We start from the raw sequence: 16,898 nt of genomic DNA, 5'->3' as shown, positions 1-16,898 counted from the left end.
TTTTTTTTTTTTTTTTTTTTTAAATCTCAAACCCTAAAACCAAAACCAATGGAACTTCTCTTCTTCTCCTCTCTCCCTCTCACCTCGCTCTGATACCATGTTAAGGATCGAGCAAGAGAGAGGAGAGCATAAACGCGCGGAAGCGTAAAAGACTACATTGATAATAATTTTGGTGTCACAACTTTCATGGCTCAACAGCCTATTTATATTGTTCACAAACTTGACGACCACTCAAGGTACTTTCCTAACTAAGATCAAACTCTAAACATAGACACTTTCCTAATATAACTCTCACAACTTAATGTGCATCTCTCCTAAATATAGACTCTCATATATTATTTCCTAATATATACCAAACAGGACCTAAAGCTGTTGTAGAACCACTGTGTCCAAAGTTAAAGGTAGCTAGATAAGTAAACCCCCCGATGTGTTTGGTTGTTGTATTCTTCGAACGTTTCTCACATAAAAAATAAATTTACAGCGGACACCGCACCAGCAGCTTCCACCTCGAAGACCCGCTTGTAATTCCGGTGGAAATAGCCGTGTGAGATCTCATTGCAGTAACCTTTTACCATTGTGCATGATGTAACCAAACGATATAACATAGAGACGACTTCTATAACATGGACAATTTAAGCTTCTAGGAAAAGGATCGGTGAACGGTAGTACCAGGAAAGATTCCGTTTGACTTCAATTAGCGGGTTTTAAATGCTTCCTTTGGGTACTTTCTTTGTTTGCTTTCAAAGTAAAGGATTAAATTTGGGATTGAGGAAGATTCCGTCTGACCCCATTTACAAGTTTTAAGGTCTAATGTTTGAATCCTTTTTAATCCACATATCAATTGAATCATCGGATGAAGTTGAGTTAGCCTTTTTCATGCGCAAGGAAATCACTAATTTAGGCCTACTTTAAAAAAAAAAATTAGTACTGGTTTAGTTCTATCGCAGTTAAAAGATGAGGGAGGGTTCGTGTTTATATGGACACTATTTTACAGGAGCTAATATTTTGATATTGTGTTCTCCTTGTTCAACCTAGATTCATAGTAAAAATGAGCACAATTCCACATCCCAAACCTCACTATCTACCAATTTTAATTTCGGCTGTTAATTTTTAATGGTTGATTTTCAAAGCGGTAGCTAAAGAGTTATACGGTTGAGGTTCTGCTCATCTTTTGTTGGATTGTCGAGTTTCATAGAAAGAACGTATCACCAAGATATTGGTTTCAAATTCATTATGGTTTGTACTCTAAAAACAAATTAGGTCACGTCTGGCTAAATAGTGTCTATACTTTTTTTTTTTTTGCTAGAAAAAATAATATATTAAAATTAAGAGGAATACAAGGTTTATATGATGAAATGAGGAGGAGTATTTCCCCATTCCCCTGTTACATTATTCTTTCTACAGAATTTAGCAGCTTTGTCTGCTAATCCATTTAGACTAATGTGATTAAATTTCACAGAAGAGAAAGAGCTTCAAAAAGAAAGACAATCTTCTAAAATAGTGGAACTAGACCAGCTAATTTGGTTAGAACTTTTATTTAAATAGGAGATAACATTTTTAGCAATTAAATTTATTTTGATGAAATTCTGCAGCTTGAGCCATCTGACAGCTTCAAATGCCGCCAAGCTTTCTGCCTTCTGTGCGTCTCTTACTAGCCCTGCAATTGTTATACACCTATGATAGCTCCCTGTTAAATCTGTTAAGATTAACCCAATACCATACTTGTGAGTGTTTGTGTCAAAATATGCATCAAAATACACAACTTCGCAGTCATGCGTTACGTTTTCTGGAAATACAGACTCAACTACAGTATTTTCAGAGTGTTGTTGGTGTAGAGCATTGCTATTGTTGTTTGCTATGGAATTCAAAGTTTCCATTGTTGTTTTACAAGCAATCCTTGACACTGAAAATTGATTAAATTGTTTCTCTTGAAACACACTGCAACATCGCTCTTTCCATATACTCCAAGCAGTCGTGAAAATATAACAAATCTGATCTTGAGAGTAGTTTCCATTTAACCATTTCTTTATCCAGTCAGAAATCGAGATATTAGAACCAGGGTCTGAGAGGATTAAACTACCATAAGGAACCAGATACATCTAGAAAAGCTACAATTGAGGATAATATGCTCTATTGTTTCATCATGGTTGTTATCACACATGTTGCACAACGTATTCTGGTTAGAAGTATAATTGACTAACCTACATTTTGATGGAAGAATGTTCTCAATGCATTTCCAGATAAAGATCTGAACTTTAGGCATTACAGTAGCACTCCATATCTTTTTATAAATAGGAGTCATAGAGTTTGCCTGAGTGTCACTGTTGTGATTGCTACTAATGACCCTGTAAACTGATTTAACAGTGAGAGAGCCATTCTTAGTGAAAGGCCAAATAAGTCTACCTTGACCTGATATAGGAATTCTGTTTCTCAAGATTTTCTGTCTATTATCATGAGTGAAAAAAGACTCTACTAAATTGGAGTTCCAAGAATGAGTATTCTGATCAATAAAACTAGCAACAGTGTAATTGGGATTAGGGTGAGAGATGCATAAAGGTGCAGATGCATTAGGTATCCAATTTTCGTTGAAAGCATTAATTTGAGTACCAGTTCTAACTTCCCAAGTAGAGTGTTTTTTAATGACATCAAGACCAGTGCAGATGCTAGTCCGTACCCATGAAGGATGACTAGTTTTTTTTATAGTGGAGGGGGTAGCAGTTCTAAAGTACTTACACTTTAGAATTATAGCCCAGAGTTCATTAGAGGAATGTATGAGGTTCCAAGATGTTTTCGTAAGAAGAGTAATATTCATTTGCTTTCACTTACGGAAACCTAACTACCTTGAGTCTTATGAGTACAAACTCTACCCCACCCTTTTAAATAAACTCCGTCGTGAGAATATTTCCCCCCCAGAAATCTCTCTGTGAACTTTCCATTTCTTGGATGGTAGTTTCAGGGAGTAAAAGAGACTGCATAGAATAAACAGAAGTTCAGTTGAGAATATGTTGTACCAAAATGGATCTTCTAGCAACATTGAGATGGATTCCTTTCCATTTGGATATCGTTTTATCAAACTAGTCAACTAAAGGAACACAAGTCTCAACTTTAGATTTACCATGGAATAAGGGGATTCCTAAGTACTTCTCATTCAACTCAACTTTCCTGACATTCATGGTTCTAATGAGAGAAACACAGTGGTCAGGGTGAACATTTTTGCTAAAAAGGAAAGTTGACTTTTTAAAATTAATCATCTGCCCAGAAACAAGACTAACATATTTGATTACGGATAAAAGATTACCAGCTTCGGTGTGAGAAGCTTTAGTGAAAATAAGGCAATCGTCAGCAAACAAAAGGTGATTGATGCTAGGTGCTTCTCTCGTAACCTTAATACCATGAATCATGTGAGTTTCTTCAGTATGTAAAAGGTACCTAGAGAAAGACTTCACATAAATAATGAAAAGATATGGAGACAATGGCCTCCCTGTCTTAAACCTCATGTAATTTTAAAAACTGGACAAGGAGATCCATTAAGCATCACAGAGATCGTATTTGTACTGATACATTGGTAGATAAGATCACACCAATGATCAGAAAACCCAAATCTTTTAAGAAAATTTATTAAGAATTTCCACTCGACTCTGTCAAATGCTTTTGACATGTCGAGTTTTAAGCCCATAATGCCAGTTTTATCCTTCTTTTTTATCATTGAATGAACTGGTTCATGTGCAATGATTACATTGTTCTGAATATTTCTATTAGGAACATAAGCCACCTGGTAAGAACTAATCAGTTTTCACAATAAAGGTTTCATTATATTCACTAGTATTTTGGATATGATTTTATAACTGGTGTTGCATAGAGAAAATGGTCGAAAATCTGATGGATTAACAAGATTTTTGACCTTGGGAATAAGAGATAAGAATGTATGGTTCATTTCTTTAAGCAAATGTTTAGATTGAAAAAACTTTTAACAGTATTCCATACATCAGTTTCTACAAACTTAAGATGTTATTTATAGAACCCCGGAAGGAAACCATCTGGACCAGGAGTTGTCCATGATGATATTTACTTAAGTGTATCTCTTACTTCTTGCAAAGTAATATGACTCAATAACTTGTCATTGTCCTCATTGTTTATACAAGAATCCATGCAAATAAGGATATTATTGTCTTGAAAAGGAGAAGTTGTAGTGCTTATAGACTTGAAATGAGATGTTAATAAGTTTTCAAGAACAATTCTATCCTCAGATCAACTACCATCAGCCAATTTCAGTGCACTAATATGATTATAATGTTTTCTTCTATTTATAGAGTTGTGATAAAAACTAGTGTTTCTATCATAACTTCTAAAATAGTCAATTCTAGACTTTTGTGCATAGAAGTCTTCTTGCACTTTTTGCCAATGCTCAAGATCTATTTCAACTTGCCTAACGGCTTCCATATTCTGAGTAGTATGTGTATTACTAGACTGTGTTTGGAGTTTATTTTCTAGAGTTTTCACCTTATGGTCTATATTACCAAAATGATGAAAATTCCAGAGTTTTAGTTCATGCTTGGAAATTCTAAGTCTATTGACTAGTTGGATGGGTGCAAAACCTCTTATATAAGTATTAAAAGAGTTCTTTATAACCTCATGAGAAGAAGGATCACCTAAACCAACATTTAAAATATTTATAAGGCTTTTTACCTTGATGTGACATAGGATTTGTCACCAAGATAATTGCAGAATGGTCAGAGCCAACTGTTTCTATATAGAAAAGTTTGGCATTGGTATAGTGGGTTAACCATAGAACATTTACAAAAGCCCTATCAAGTCTAGATTGAATATTGTCTTCTCCTATTTGCCCGTTGGACCAAGTGAATTGGGAGCCAATATATCCAAATCACTCAAGTAAGAGGCATCAATAACATTTTTAATAAAGGGATATTCAACAACTGTGGGAGTAGTAAAAGTAGACGTTTCATAATCATGCATAGTGATGTTCAGATCCCCAATAAGAACCCAGGGGAGGTTATCCCTAGTTCCTATTTCACTGATATAATTCCATTGTTCCAACCTCTCTTCATGGTATACTGAACCATAAAGAAAGGTTGCTAGGAATTCTGGTCTATTAGAATTGGCAGAGATAGTAACATTGATCATTTTATCAGTGTGCTGAACTATTTCAAGATTGAAGCCAGTTTTCCATAAAAGAGAAATACCTCCTAAGAGGCCAATGGAGGGGAATATCCAATTATTAGGATACATGAACCTTCTCTGGTATTTACTCATTTTGTTGGTATCAATCTTTGTTTCACACAAAAAAAATTACATCTGGATTCTGACTTCTAATTAAATTTGCTAGTGCAGTTCTAGTTGCAGAGTTGCCGAATCCCTGGTAGTTCCACGACAAGATTCTCATGTAGTTATGAAGGGAGTAATTACTAGGACTGCAGTAGGAAATATCCAACAAAGACAGACAATAGACACTATAGTGTTCAGTGCAGATGAAAAGGCTATTATGCTTAAGAATGCAAGTGTGATTGTAGTTCTGGAAAGAGACAAGAAGGTTGAAGGCAATCTGATGATGCACTCTAAGAGGGATCCTAATAAGGAAGTTACTAGAAACATTATAAACCAAATCAACCACAACACAAAGATTCACACATAAAACACAAACAATAAAAAAATGAAGGGTAGAGTTGATATGAGGATGTTTTACAGAAATACTGTTAATTCCTAGTAATGAATCTTTATAACTGAAATAGTATTTTAGAACCCTAGAATTGCATTCATCTAGAAAGCTATTATCGAGGCGTCACATTCCAATAGAAGGGCTTCACTAATAGGACAAAAACGGGTCACCTATAAGTAATTTCAAAAACCCCTTATCTGAAATACTTTCATAATGACTAAACAACCCCCAATTAGTTAATGTTAATTATTATATCAGATTAGTCTAATCTAGTGTATTAGTTATTAGTTTAGGTTATGATTTTGATTTTAGTTAGAAATTGAAATCAAGAGTTCGTGTTTGGGGTTTTGGGAGGAAGAGAAGTAGAAGGAAAAAAGAAAAGGAAATATAGTTTTTTTCAATAAAAAAACTCCTAGATTTTGACTCACTCAAATAAAAGAACGATTGATACTAACTGGTCATCAAAGTATATAAAAATATCGATTTTTTTGCTTTTCGAACAAGTTTACGGTTGGATTTTTCCATTCGTAACCAACCGTAAGACGAACTTACCGTTAGGGGACGAAGAACTCCTAACCGTAACAACAACTTAAAAAAAAAGTTACGGTGGGTGATAAAAGAAAAACCAACCGTAACTTCAATTACGGCTAGATTAGGATTTAGGTTGTTATAATATTACCAACCGTAAATGCTTATGCATATTATTGGTAATTTTGAAAAGAAAAAGGAAATAGTTTAGAGAGGTGTTTATCGTGAGTTAGTTAATGCATATTGATCTGTATAACGTGTATAATCAATTTAATGAAAACGTGATTAATTTGGTAATTAAGGCCGGTGAACTTGGTAATGATTCAACGGTTGAGCAAATCTTATCGTGATTTTTCTCTTCCAAAAATATCTCACGTAATCCTCTTCTTTATACATTTACTTTTCCTATATATATTCTGTTACCTAACTCCCGTGAAAAAGGATTAATACACATATTAATGCACATTATTTTTTACGGTTAGTTAAAAATAAAGAAAATCTAACCGTAAATCAAAAGCTTTTGAAGAAATTTTAATTGAGGATATTTTACGGTTAGGTATTGTGAGAGTTGAACCCAACCGTAGATGGGTTTACAGTTACAAACCTAAATGTAATTACACGTACTTTTTTTTAACTTATTTACGGTTAGGATTCTTAGTTTCCTAACCGTAACAGCTTCAGAAAACTAAATGTTTCTGTAAACCAATTTTTTTTCTTCTGATTTCAATTAATCTTCCCATTTTAAACGTAATTGGTTTGTTGATCACGATCACTTCTATCAATTTGCTATTTCTGCATCTTTAACGAAGATTTCAATCGACGATTGTTAGTTTTTTTTCGAGTTGATGAAAGTGAGAAAGAGATAAAATATGGAAGGATTTCCTGTTGATGAAATAGATAAAATTTAGAAGAGGAGGAGGATTATATTTTTGAATGAAAAATAGGTTTTGATTTTAATTTTTAGGTTTTTATCATATATGGAGGGTAACTTAGACATTTGTTGTTACATCAAAACACCCCATAACTAACTTTTTAGTCATTAGGTACCCATATGACGCCCCAATAATAGCCTTCTTCCTCTAAGTAAAAATATTGGAAAAATAAATCAGGGGAAAGATGAATCGGAACCCTAATTGTAAAACTAGTATAAATCCTAATGTAAAAATTCAGAGATGAAGTAAGAAGACAAACCTGATTGGAAGTACTCATGTGAGATTCAATAGCTGGGAGATGGAGATTTCCATTTGGTCCTCGACCTCCATGTTCTGCATCCTCCATGTACAGATCTTCGTCTAGAGAGTTACCAGCAGAAATCCGTGAATGACCGCCTCTACCAATACTAGGGTTTCCTAAATCAGGGATTTGGGAAGAAGACTGCTGAGGGTTTTCTAAAAGAGCATAGTTATCTTCTATTCCATTATCTCGACTTCTTTTGTATTTCCTATTGTCCGGGTCATTCTCCTCTCCTTGCGGCCCATCATCAGTTGTACCAGCAAGCCCATCACTAGTTTCTGCTCCATCATTGCATTGCCTCCACTATATGAGCATGTTTTTCATAAGAATCTGCAAATTGAGAGTCTGTCATTTCAAATATGAACAGATCCCATGCTCGCTCCTCACACATCTCATCATTGTGATCGATTACAAAATAATCTTTACATATGCTTCTTGGCTGCCTTTAAAAGTGATACTTCACCCAAATCTTTTGCTTAGCCGCATTCTACAACCAATTACCTCTAATGATGTAACCTTTTTTTCCTTCTTCAGCAACAATACTTCCCATGTCTTGACATAGTTTTTCTATAATACCTTTTGTCTATATGTTCTAGACATAGTCTTGTGCGTAATACCGAGAATATTTGATGAGTAAATTTATAATCATCCAATGGTATTGAGGACATATAGTTTTGAAGAATAATGAGGTGATCACTGATATTCCATGGGGCCTTCTTAATTACTGCTTCCATATCTTCTGAGCTTTCAAATTTGAAAATGAACAGATTACGACCCATAAAAAATATCTCAACTCTTTTTTGTTTCCTCCACATGATCTTAACTGCTTTCTTCACCACATCAATATCTATAATATCCTTTGATTTAATTTTCCCAATAAGGCTGTTACTCCATTGGTTGGCTGCAGCATCGATTTCAGCTACAGATATGAGGCTGCCTCTCATAGAGTTAGGGTTCTCAACGTCTAGGTTTGTATCCCTCATCCTCCTAGTCAGCGCTGAAAGCTGCAATCTTGAACTTTGAGACAGAGTTTCTTTACTAGTAGAAGAGATAATATGTTTTAAGCTAAAGGTTTTGGTTACTGTTTTATAGATAGAATTAGGTTTAGGGTTTGAAAAGCTAAAACATAATATACCAAATTTGGCGAGATATGGTTGACTAGAATCATGAGCTGTGTAAAGATATTTCGGAAGAGAATGAGGCTTTAATTTAGGAAAATGAAATTCAAAAATTTGAATGCCAGTTTGAAGCGCTCTAGTATCTCCTGAAAAACCGAAAATGCCCTGACTAAAATGCATCTTGTTCTTATGGTTTAAGAAAAAATGGCGATGTGATGTAGATTGACAGTGTTTTTGAAGGTTGGGATGGATGGAATAATTGCTGGTAGTAGTAACCACTGAACTATGGGTCAAACCTAAAGAAATTGAGACAAATAACACCAATGCTATTAGCTTTATGTAACTTTTTGCAGATCTGAACATGGTCATAATCGGAGATTATGAAAACACCACTGTTTTTTATGAGATAGGGAAACCAAATGCACCACTTCTCCCAAAAAACCACAATTGGATCACTACTAGAATCACACAAGTACTGCAAATCACAAAGTTAGCTTTCCATAAAGGCTATTAGAATATAAGCATCAAAGATAAGAAAAGATCTAAACAAAAAATAGAAGATAAAAGGAAAGAAATCAAACCATAAAGATAAGAAAATCAAACTAATAAAGATTAAAGAAAGAAAAAGAGATCGAAAAAAGATTCAAACTCGTCCTGTATGATCTTCTCAGAGTTGTTTCCTAAGAAAAGAGTTGTTTCCTCATGTGTTATTGTAAAAGATTTATTCAAGTTGACAAAAAGAGAAAAAAAATCTTCTTCTTCAAATCCTAGCATATTGCATGAGACGAACAGAGAAGTTTAGAGATGAGCCAAAATTGGATTAGATCGCTTTAGTTATAATGATTCTTTGCCTAATAGTGTCTATATAAGATGGCCAATTGATCTCTTCCTCGAAAATATGCCTCTTTAAGATATTTCTACAAATTATGAAAAAGTGTCAAGTGATATTTTAATAATGTTTCATATTTTATTACTCCCTTTGTTCCACTTTAGATGAGTGTTTATGATTGTTTTTTTTTGTTCCACATTACTTGATAGTTTTCATATTTTTCCCACAAAACTACCAATAATACCCTAACATTTTGTCTTAGAGTCATAGATTTATTTTTAAATACACTAATAACAATTAATGTTTGAAGACTTTTCTCATGTGGAAAGTCAGGCATAGAGGCTTACTAACCATTGAGACACTTCATGTCAAAAACATCATCAACAACAATATTTCACCAATCTGTAACCAATACTCGGAATCGATCCAACACTGCCTGTTTGAATGTGATAAAGCCAAAAAAACTTGGAATCTCCTGTGCTCTCATTTAAATAGTAATAACAGTGCACAAAATCCATACAACCATTTACAATTACTGACACACCCAATTCCAAATGTAATATGTCAACCACCAACCCAACAACAAGGTACGTACTGCAAACAACCAACAACAACAATAGATGGGAAGAATGCAGATATTAACAACTACAAACTTTGTTAGGGCACATTCACAATGTGTTGCTTCACATTACGAAATATATGGTAGGCTAAGAATGCAAAAAGTCTATAAAAGAAAAATTCAGACTCCACAACAAACCTTCCATATAACTTTAGTGTTAATACAAGAAAACAGGTGTCCCTCAAGCACAAGCTAAATACACAAGCAGAGACACAACACCCAATACACAAGCATTTTGGCTCGATCAAACAAAAGAACAATCTGGGTTAAATGAAATCTACCACCATAAGATTTGATGAAAATCAACACGGATCTAGCAACTAGAGGCCAATAGGGAGGACCACCAGAAATGGCAGGTGCGGGATGGATTGACATGAATTCACAGGGAATTGTACTGATGGCTATGACAACACCCATTGGGATAACTACGGCTCTGGTTGCGAAAACATGGTTTTTTATTAGCCACAAGAATGGCAGTAACTCAAGGATGGAAGCAAATATATTTTGAAACTGACTCAACTACTCTGCTACAACTTCTAAAGCAAGAAAACATAGAGGTACCATGGATCATTTATAATATGATAAAGGAGATGAAAAACCATCTATAACAAATTGGACAATTCACAATCATGCACTCGTATAAAGAAGAAAATCAAGGCGGCAGATGGATTGGCAAACTTCGCAGCGCAAAAACACCTACAAATAGGAGGAAATACAAACATTTATATCTGGGACAACTCATGCACAAATTCCCTCATTGTAATAATGAATGGTTCGATGAGACGTTCCTACCCATAGAAAAGTTTCTGCTTAGTAAAGTAAATTCAGCAGCAACAACAGCATCGATTCAGCAACACCGCAGTAACACGTCAGCGAGAACAATCCCTTGAAAATTCGCATATGTGTCACATGGATAAACAATACAACCGAAGTGCAGTTCTCCAAGGGCTGGTTGTCCAGTCCTAATTAGTCCAGTTTCAGTTTCTATCGCACTTTATAATTTACTTTACTAGATTTATTTACTATTTTGTTGTATTTTAGTCATATATAAGTTATAATCTTAACTAGATCTCTGTCTAATTAGGTACTGTAGTCCTTAGTTCTAATCTAGATAAATTATTTAGTGACTTTTCTAATAGCATTATTAGTACTATTAGCACTAATATTTCAAGGGTGGAGATTGGATTTTACTTCATGACTTATTCAAAGCTACAAATTCATTGAAGTTATGGATCAAGCCAAAAAACGAAGGAGTAGACACATATCATTCGGGAAATTATCCGCGGTATCAAGATACAAAGGCATGATTAGCAACTTCAATCAATTGCATCGGACACCTCTACCTCCATCTGAGTTCCTGTGGACATTTTCATGTCCATAAAGTATACAACTTTTCTTGTTGAAAGCATTGACCAAAGGCCTTTCGACCTTCAAAACCAACATCCACCGCTGCTGCAACTCTGATCTGAAGATTACTACTGTGCTCTAGTATTATGTACTGCACATTCCTGACTTCTTAATCCAAGTGTAAATGATGAATCTTGGGGTATTATGTATTCTCGTGTAATAGCCTTTTAGTAGTTCAATAAATTTCATGCTTCAAAAAAAAATAAAAATAAATAAATACCGCTCTTCAAAAAAAGAGAGAGTGCCTCTCCTCTTTCTCTCCTCTCTCTCACACCTTCTTCTTTTCCAACAAAACCATCAAATACAACCCTTTTCTGCTCAGATCTCTTTATTATTCCTTGCTTTCTAGGTTAGTTAGTAGATTAGTTTAGTTTTTATTATGCTTTTTACTTATCTACACCGTTTTGGTGGTTTATCTACTCTTTTGAGGTCTATCTTCGCTTTAATGACGATTCTATGGTTATTGGGATGGGTTTTAAGATCACTATGATGCTCTCCATGCTTTCCAACGACGAAATTTTCATCTTGGTTGTCTCCGGCGACAAAATCTTCAACGAAATCTTCATCATAACTTATTCGGCGATGGAATCTCCATAGGTGGTCTTTTTGACGATGAAAGCTTCATCACTAGTTATAAGAAATTTGAGCAAATCACTCCTACTTTGGGAGCATACCTTTCTATAGAAGAAAAACAAATTAAATGGTTGGAAGTTAATTCCGAGAAAACCCATCTTTCTTCCGGTTTAATCGGATCTTAATCATACTTGTATTTGTCTTACTCCAGTAATCCTTCTCTTTCTCTTGTCAGGTTTCTCGGTATTGTACTCTTACGGTATGTTCTTGTTACTTTATATTCCCTTATTTTCGATCCTAAACTCATTGTAACCTTGAAATCCCATTAATGAAGGCAGTGACTAAATGCATCCCATCTTTTGATTATTTGCAATCCCATTTTAAAAACAAAATAGTTGTAAACCTTAAGTAATGTGGGTATTTAATACCCACTGTTAACAGCCACCCATTCTGTCTAGGATCGACATGTTGTATTCCCTTTTTTAAATCTCCATCAATGATGAATTTTGTCGTTCCTTTAAATCACAAAAATATGTTCTAATAAGATGATGAGACCTTGATTAATATATATGTATACACGACCTGGAAAAAAAACTCAATAGTAAATCTACTGGGTTTTAAAATTTCTCCGTAACAAACATATATCACGGATCTAAATTACATTTACATATGAGAATAAAATACCTGTAACCTTGGTAATTGAGATTAAAATCATGCTTAAGAAATGTATTACAGGAGTGGAATTAGTGGAATTAGTTTACCGTATCATCAAAAACTAATAAGCTATGTAACCAGATGTGAGTTGAACACCATGATTGAGTGAGTACGATCCATTAAACCCATTAATGGATGTTTTGATAACCAATATGATAACCTATGAATGATTGGTTCCATCATGCTGTAAACATATAATTTGGGGTTTATTTCTTTGTAGATTACAACCAATCAATTCAATAGTGTGAGAATCTCCCACAAAAATCAAGAGTTAGAATTACAGTTTGGTTTTTTTCTTTATGTAAAAGTTTTGTTCCATAATACAAGGAAGAAGATGATGCTAAAGCTGGTTTTGCTTACCCACATGAGATGGGTTTACAAATAATTAGGGTTTTAGGTGTGGGTTGTATTTAACTAAACTCCGAATTGCATTTAGTCACTGCCTTAATGAAAAGGTTCCTCGTTTATCAAAAAAAAAAAGTGCTTTTCATTCACATTGCAAGGGGGCTAGGCATTAAAAACCGTCACCAGTTAAATTTAACCCTTCTAACCAAATTGGCAAGCAGACTAATCTCTGAACCAGATCAATTATGGGTTAAACTTCTAAAAGCAAAATACTTCCCAAACACTAATCCACTATAATCTTCTAGAACTTCTAATCTTTTCTGGATTTGGACTAGTATCCAAAAAGGTATGAATCTTATAAAGGGTAACTTCGTATGGCACGTTAAAAATGGAGAGTCAGCAAAAATTTGGGAAGACAGATAGATTCCCAATGAAAATATAATTCAACAACCGACGGATAGAAGAGACCAAGTTCCAAAAATGGTAAAAGAGCTTATCACTCCTGGAAACAGTTGGGATATAAAAAAATTAGATGAATACTTCAGTCCTGCGATTAAAGAAAAAATCCTTGCAATCTCAACTCAAAACGAAGAGAAAGATAAAATGAAGTGGAGGCACCATTCTTCAGGAGTTTTCTCAGTGAAATATATATATATATATATAATTTTCTTAACAATCAGGATCAAGAAGTTGAGACTATGGTTGATTTTCCTTTGAAGAAATTATGGAAAATTAAAACAATTCCAATAATTAAATTATTCCTTTGGAAATTAGTGCAGAAGGCTCTACCAACTTCAAGTAGACTTGCATCTCATATGGACAATATTTCTGCAGACTGCCAGATGTGTAACACTCAAATTCAAGAAAACGAGCAACATTTATTCAGGTTTTGCCCCTTTGCGAGAGCCGTCTGGTTTAGGGTTTCGTTAAGCTTTATTAACAACCCACCTTTCCTTGACTCAATATGTAGTTGGGTCAAAAACTGGATAGAAGACCCGAACTATGCTCAAATCTCAGAAAAAATTGCTACAGTCCTCTGGTTTATGGGGAAATACAGATGTTCAGTTGTCTTCGAAGGAAAGGATCCTAACCCGACAATGCTGATAGAGATAATAAACAAATATCTACACTCAGCAGCTTCAATATCAATCACGAAAAAAACTTCAGCTAAAAATGGAGTAGTATCAACTCCAAATTGGAATACAATTAACACAGATTGGATAATTTTTACAGATGCGGCTTTTAAGAAAGAAGATCTTTCAATGGGTTTTGCCTTTATCTTATATTCAGTGGACCAAGAGGAATTCATGCATATCGAAGCAGGCTCAGATAAATAAATGACAGTTGTTCATGCAGAAGCAAAGGCAATGCTTAAAGCTACATCTTGGTTAAGAAATAATATTTTATCCAGTGTTTCAATTATCACGGACTGTAAAACTATTGCTGATTTCATCAACAAGAGTGTATGGAAATATCCTGGGAAGCTGAAAACATAGTAAAAGAAGTTGAAACGAATCTGGATAACCTTCCTCAAGCCAAGGTAAGATATATAAACAGAAAATACAACTCAACGGCGGATTCATTAGCTAAGAAAGCAAGAATCAAGAGCCTCCAACATTTATCTTTACATATTAGAGAAAATTTTTATAAATCAAATATTTTTGAGAAAATTAACGTTGTAAACCTATTGTACTGTATTACTTGATTTATAATATCTTATCTTTTCATCAAATCACATCAGCCTCCCTTGTAATAAAGCAGTGTCATAGACTCACATACTGTATGTCATCCATTAACAAGATTACACTTTCTTTTACACGACGGCACGGTCGTAAATAGTATGACAGTTCAGTGGTATTTTAGGAAGATAGTGGTTGTCAAGTCACTTAAAAGTTTCTCACCTATGCTCGGTTCCAATTTCCAAAGCTATTGCCTTCAATTTCCAAACCAAACACCACCTTCCCAAAGACTGAACAAAGTTCATCACTGAATTTCCAATTCCCTGTAGGAATTTGTAAAGAGAGAAAGATGGGTTGGATGAGTAGATTTCTAGTAGCAGTTGGATTCCTTGCTTTTGGTATATTATTTTCCCCTGAAACATTTGGTTCAAATTCATCTAATGGTGAATATTCATCAAAGCTCACCATTGCTCTTAGATTAACTCATCTGTTATGCTTTTCTACTTCTTTTGGTGCTGCTCTTTGGGTGACTTTCATTGGTGGTATCATCATGTTCAAGTAATTTTCTCCTTTTCTCTTAACTCTAATTATTTATCACTCTGGATGCAGTAATTGAAAATGCCCTAACTATTTTGGTTTATTATTTACTTGATGAATTTAGGAATCTACCAAGGCATCAATTTGGTAATCTACAAAGCAAGATGTTTCCAGCTTATTTCTCACTGGTTACTGTTTGTTCTACGCTGTCATTGGCTTCGTTAGGTTATCTTCATCCATGGAAATCATCAGCAGCTGCTGAGAAGTATCAACTAGGGTTTCTTCTCTCTGGATTGGCTTTCAATCTCTCCAATTTGTTAGTTTTCACTCCCATGACAATTGAGGTAAATTTGTCTTAGACTCTTTACATATCATGAATTTGATTATTATGTTAGGCAGGGATTGGCCTGGCTTAGATTGATGGATTGTGTTTTTTTTTGTGAATAGATGATGAAGCAAAGACACAAAATAGAGAGAGAAGAGAACATTGGAGAGGAAGTTGGATGGACTAAGAATAGAGATGTAGCTAAGAAAAACCCAAAACTTGCTGCTATGAATAAGAAGTTTGGTATGATTCACGGATTGTCTTCGCTTGCTAATATTTTGTCCTTTGGTAGCCTTGCTATGCACTCTTGGTACTTGGCAGGTAAAATGAATCTGTAATTTCGTTTATGGAACCTCTGATGGAAGAAATAAACCCATGTACTCTTAGATTTATCTAGATACCACGGCTTCTGTGGGTTCAGATTGAAAGATGTTAATGTAAGGAGGATTTGCTGAATATGAGTTCTTCTCATGTTTTGTTAAGAAATGCCATTGTTGACATTTATCTATTACTAAAATATTCTCTTTGTATCTCATAGTTTATCTTTCACAAATGAGGCACCATTGACAGTTTGAATTTGGGAATTTGGATTTCAGCTGTAACTCTGTATATGTCGTGCTTGGTTCAAGTATTTTACAACTTACCAGTGACTGCCAGCCATGTCTCATTTGTAGAATAAACCATTGTTTGCGAAGGTTAGTGAATCTTTCATATGATAAACGATGATTGTTAATAGCGTAAAGAAGTTAGATGCTGATTTATCTTCTTCGTTATTCTAATAACTAAGTAGCGAGTGGTATTAGATAGCAGTATTGTAAATGTTGAAAAATACGGGTTACTGTTGAAATTAGCGATTCAAAGATGATACAGAAACATGGTAACAAGTACATCATAGGAGATATTTGTAGACTCAACGATGCAGATATATTATCTCATCATGCCCGCAGAAGTTGAAACACTACAACACTCAGAATGTATAGGTTCATAACCACTTTCATAAACCGGCACAAATGACATGAAAACCACAATAGGAAACTGAAACCAAACACAGGACTAAGCAGGATAAAAACTTTGGCTAGCCTCCGAACCGGCACAGCACAACATAGCTGATAGGACTAGCACAATCACTGTGAACTTAGAGTGAAGTTTCGAGCACTATTACCAGAAGAACTGCACCTCTGGCAAGTTATGATTGATTTCAGTGCAATAACAGTAGTAGTTCCAGGGTTTCCATAGTTGCATGCTTGGGCACCATGGGAATTCTTTTCTTTCCTCACTCTACATGAAGACTGTTTCCATCTTTGGGGAATAACTATT

General features: G+C 34.7%; 1 protein-coding gene across 1 annotated transcript; it reads left to right on the top strand.

Annotated features, from left to right (window-relative positions):
* Positions 1 to 14,938: 14,938 nt before the first annotated feature.
* LOC113346880 (transmembrane protein 205-like) lies at positions 14,939 to 16,130 on the top strand. Its single transcript, XM_026590431.1, has 3 exons — positions 14,939 to 15,277; positions 15,381 to 15,600; positions 15,704 to 16,130. The coding sequence occupies exons 1-3, from the start codon at positions 15,069 to 15,071 to the stop codon at positions 15,917 to 15,919; spliced, it is 645 nt and encodes a 214-aa protein (XP_026446216.1). The 5' UTR covers positions 14,939 to 15,068; the 3' UTR covers positions 15,920 to 16,130.
* The last annotated feature ends 768 nt before the right edge of the window (positions 16,131 to 16,898 follow it).

Source organism: Papaver somniferum, chromosome 2 (assembly GCF_003573695.1).
Source record: "Papaver somniferum cultivar HN1 chromosome 2, ASM357369v1, whole genome shotgun sequence".
Taxonomy (NCBI): Eukaryota; Viridiplantae; Streptophyta; class Magnoliopsida; order Ranunculales; family Papaveraceae; genus Papaver; species Papaver somniferum.
The sequence above is the reverse complement of the archived record's forward strand: the minus strand, read 5'-3'. Positions and strand labels throughout refer to the sequence as shown.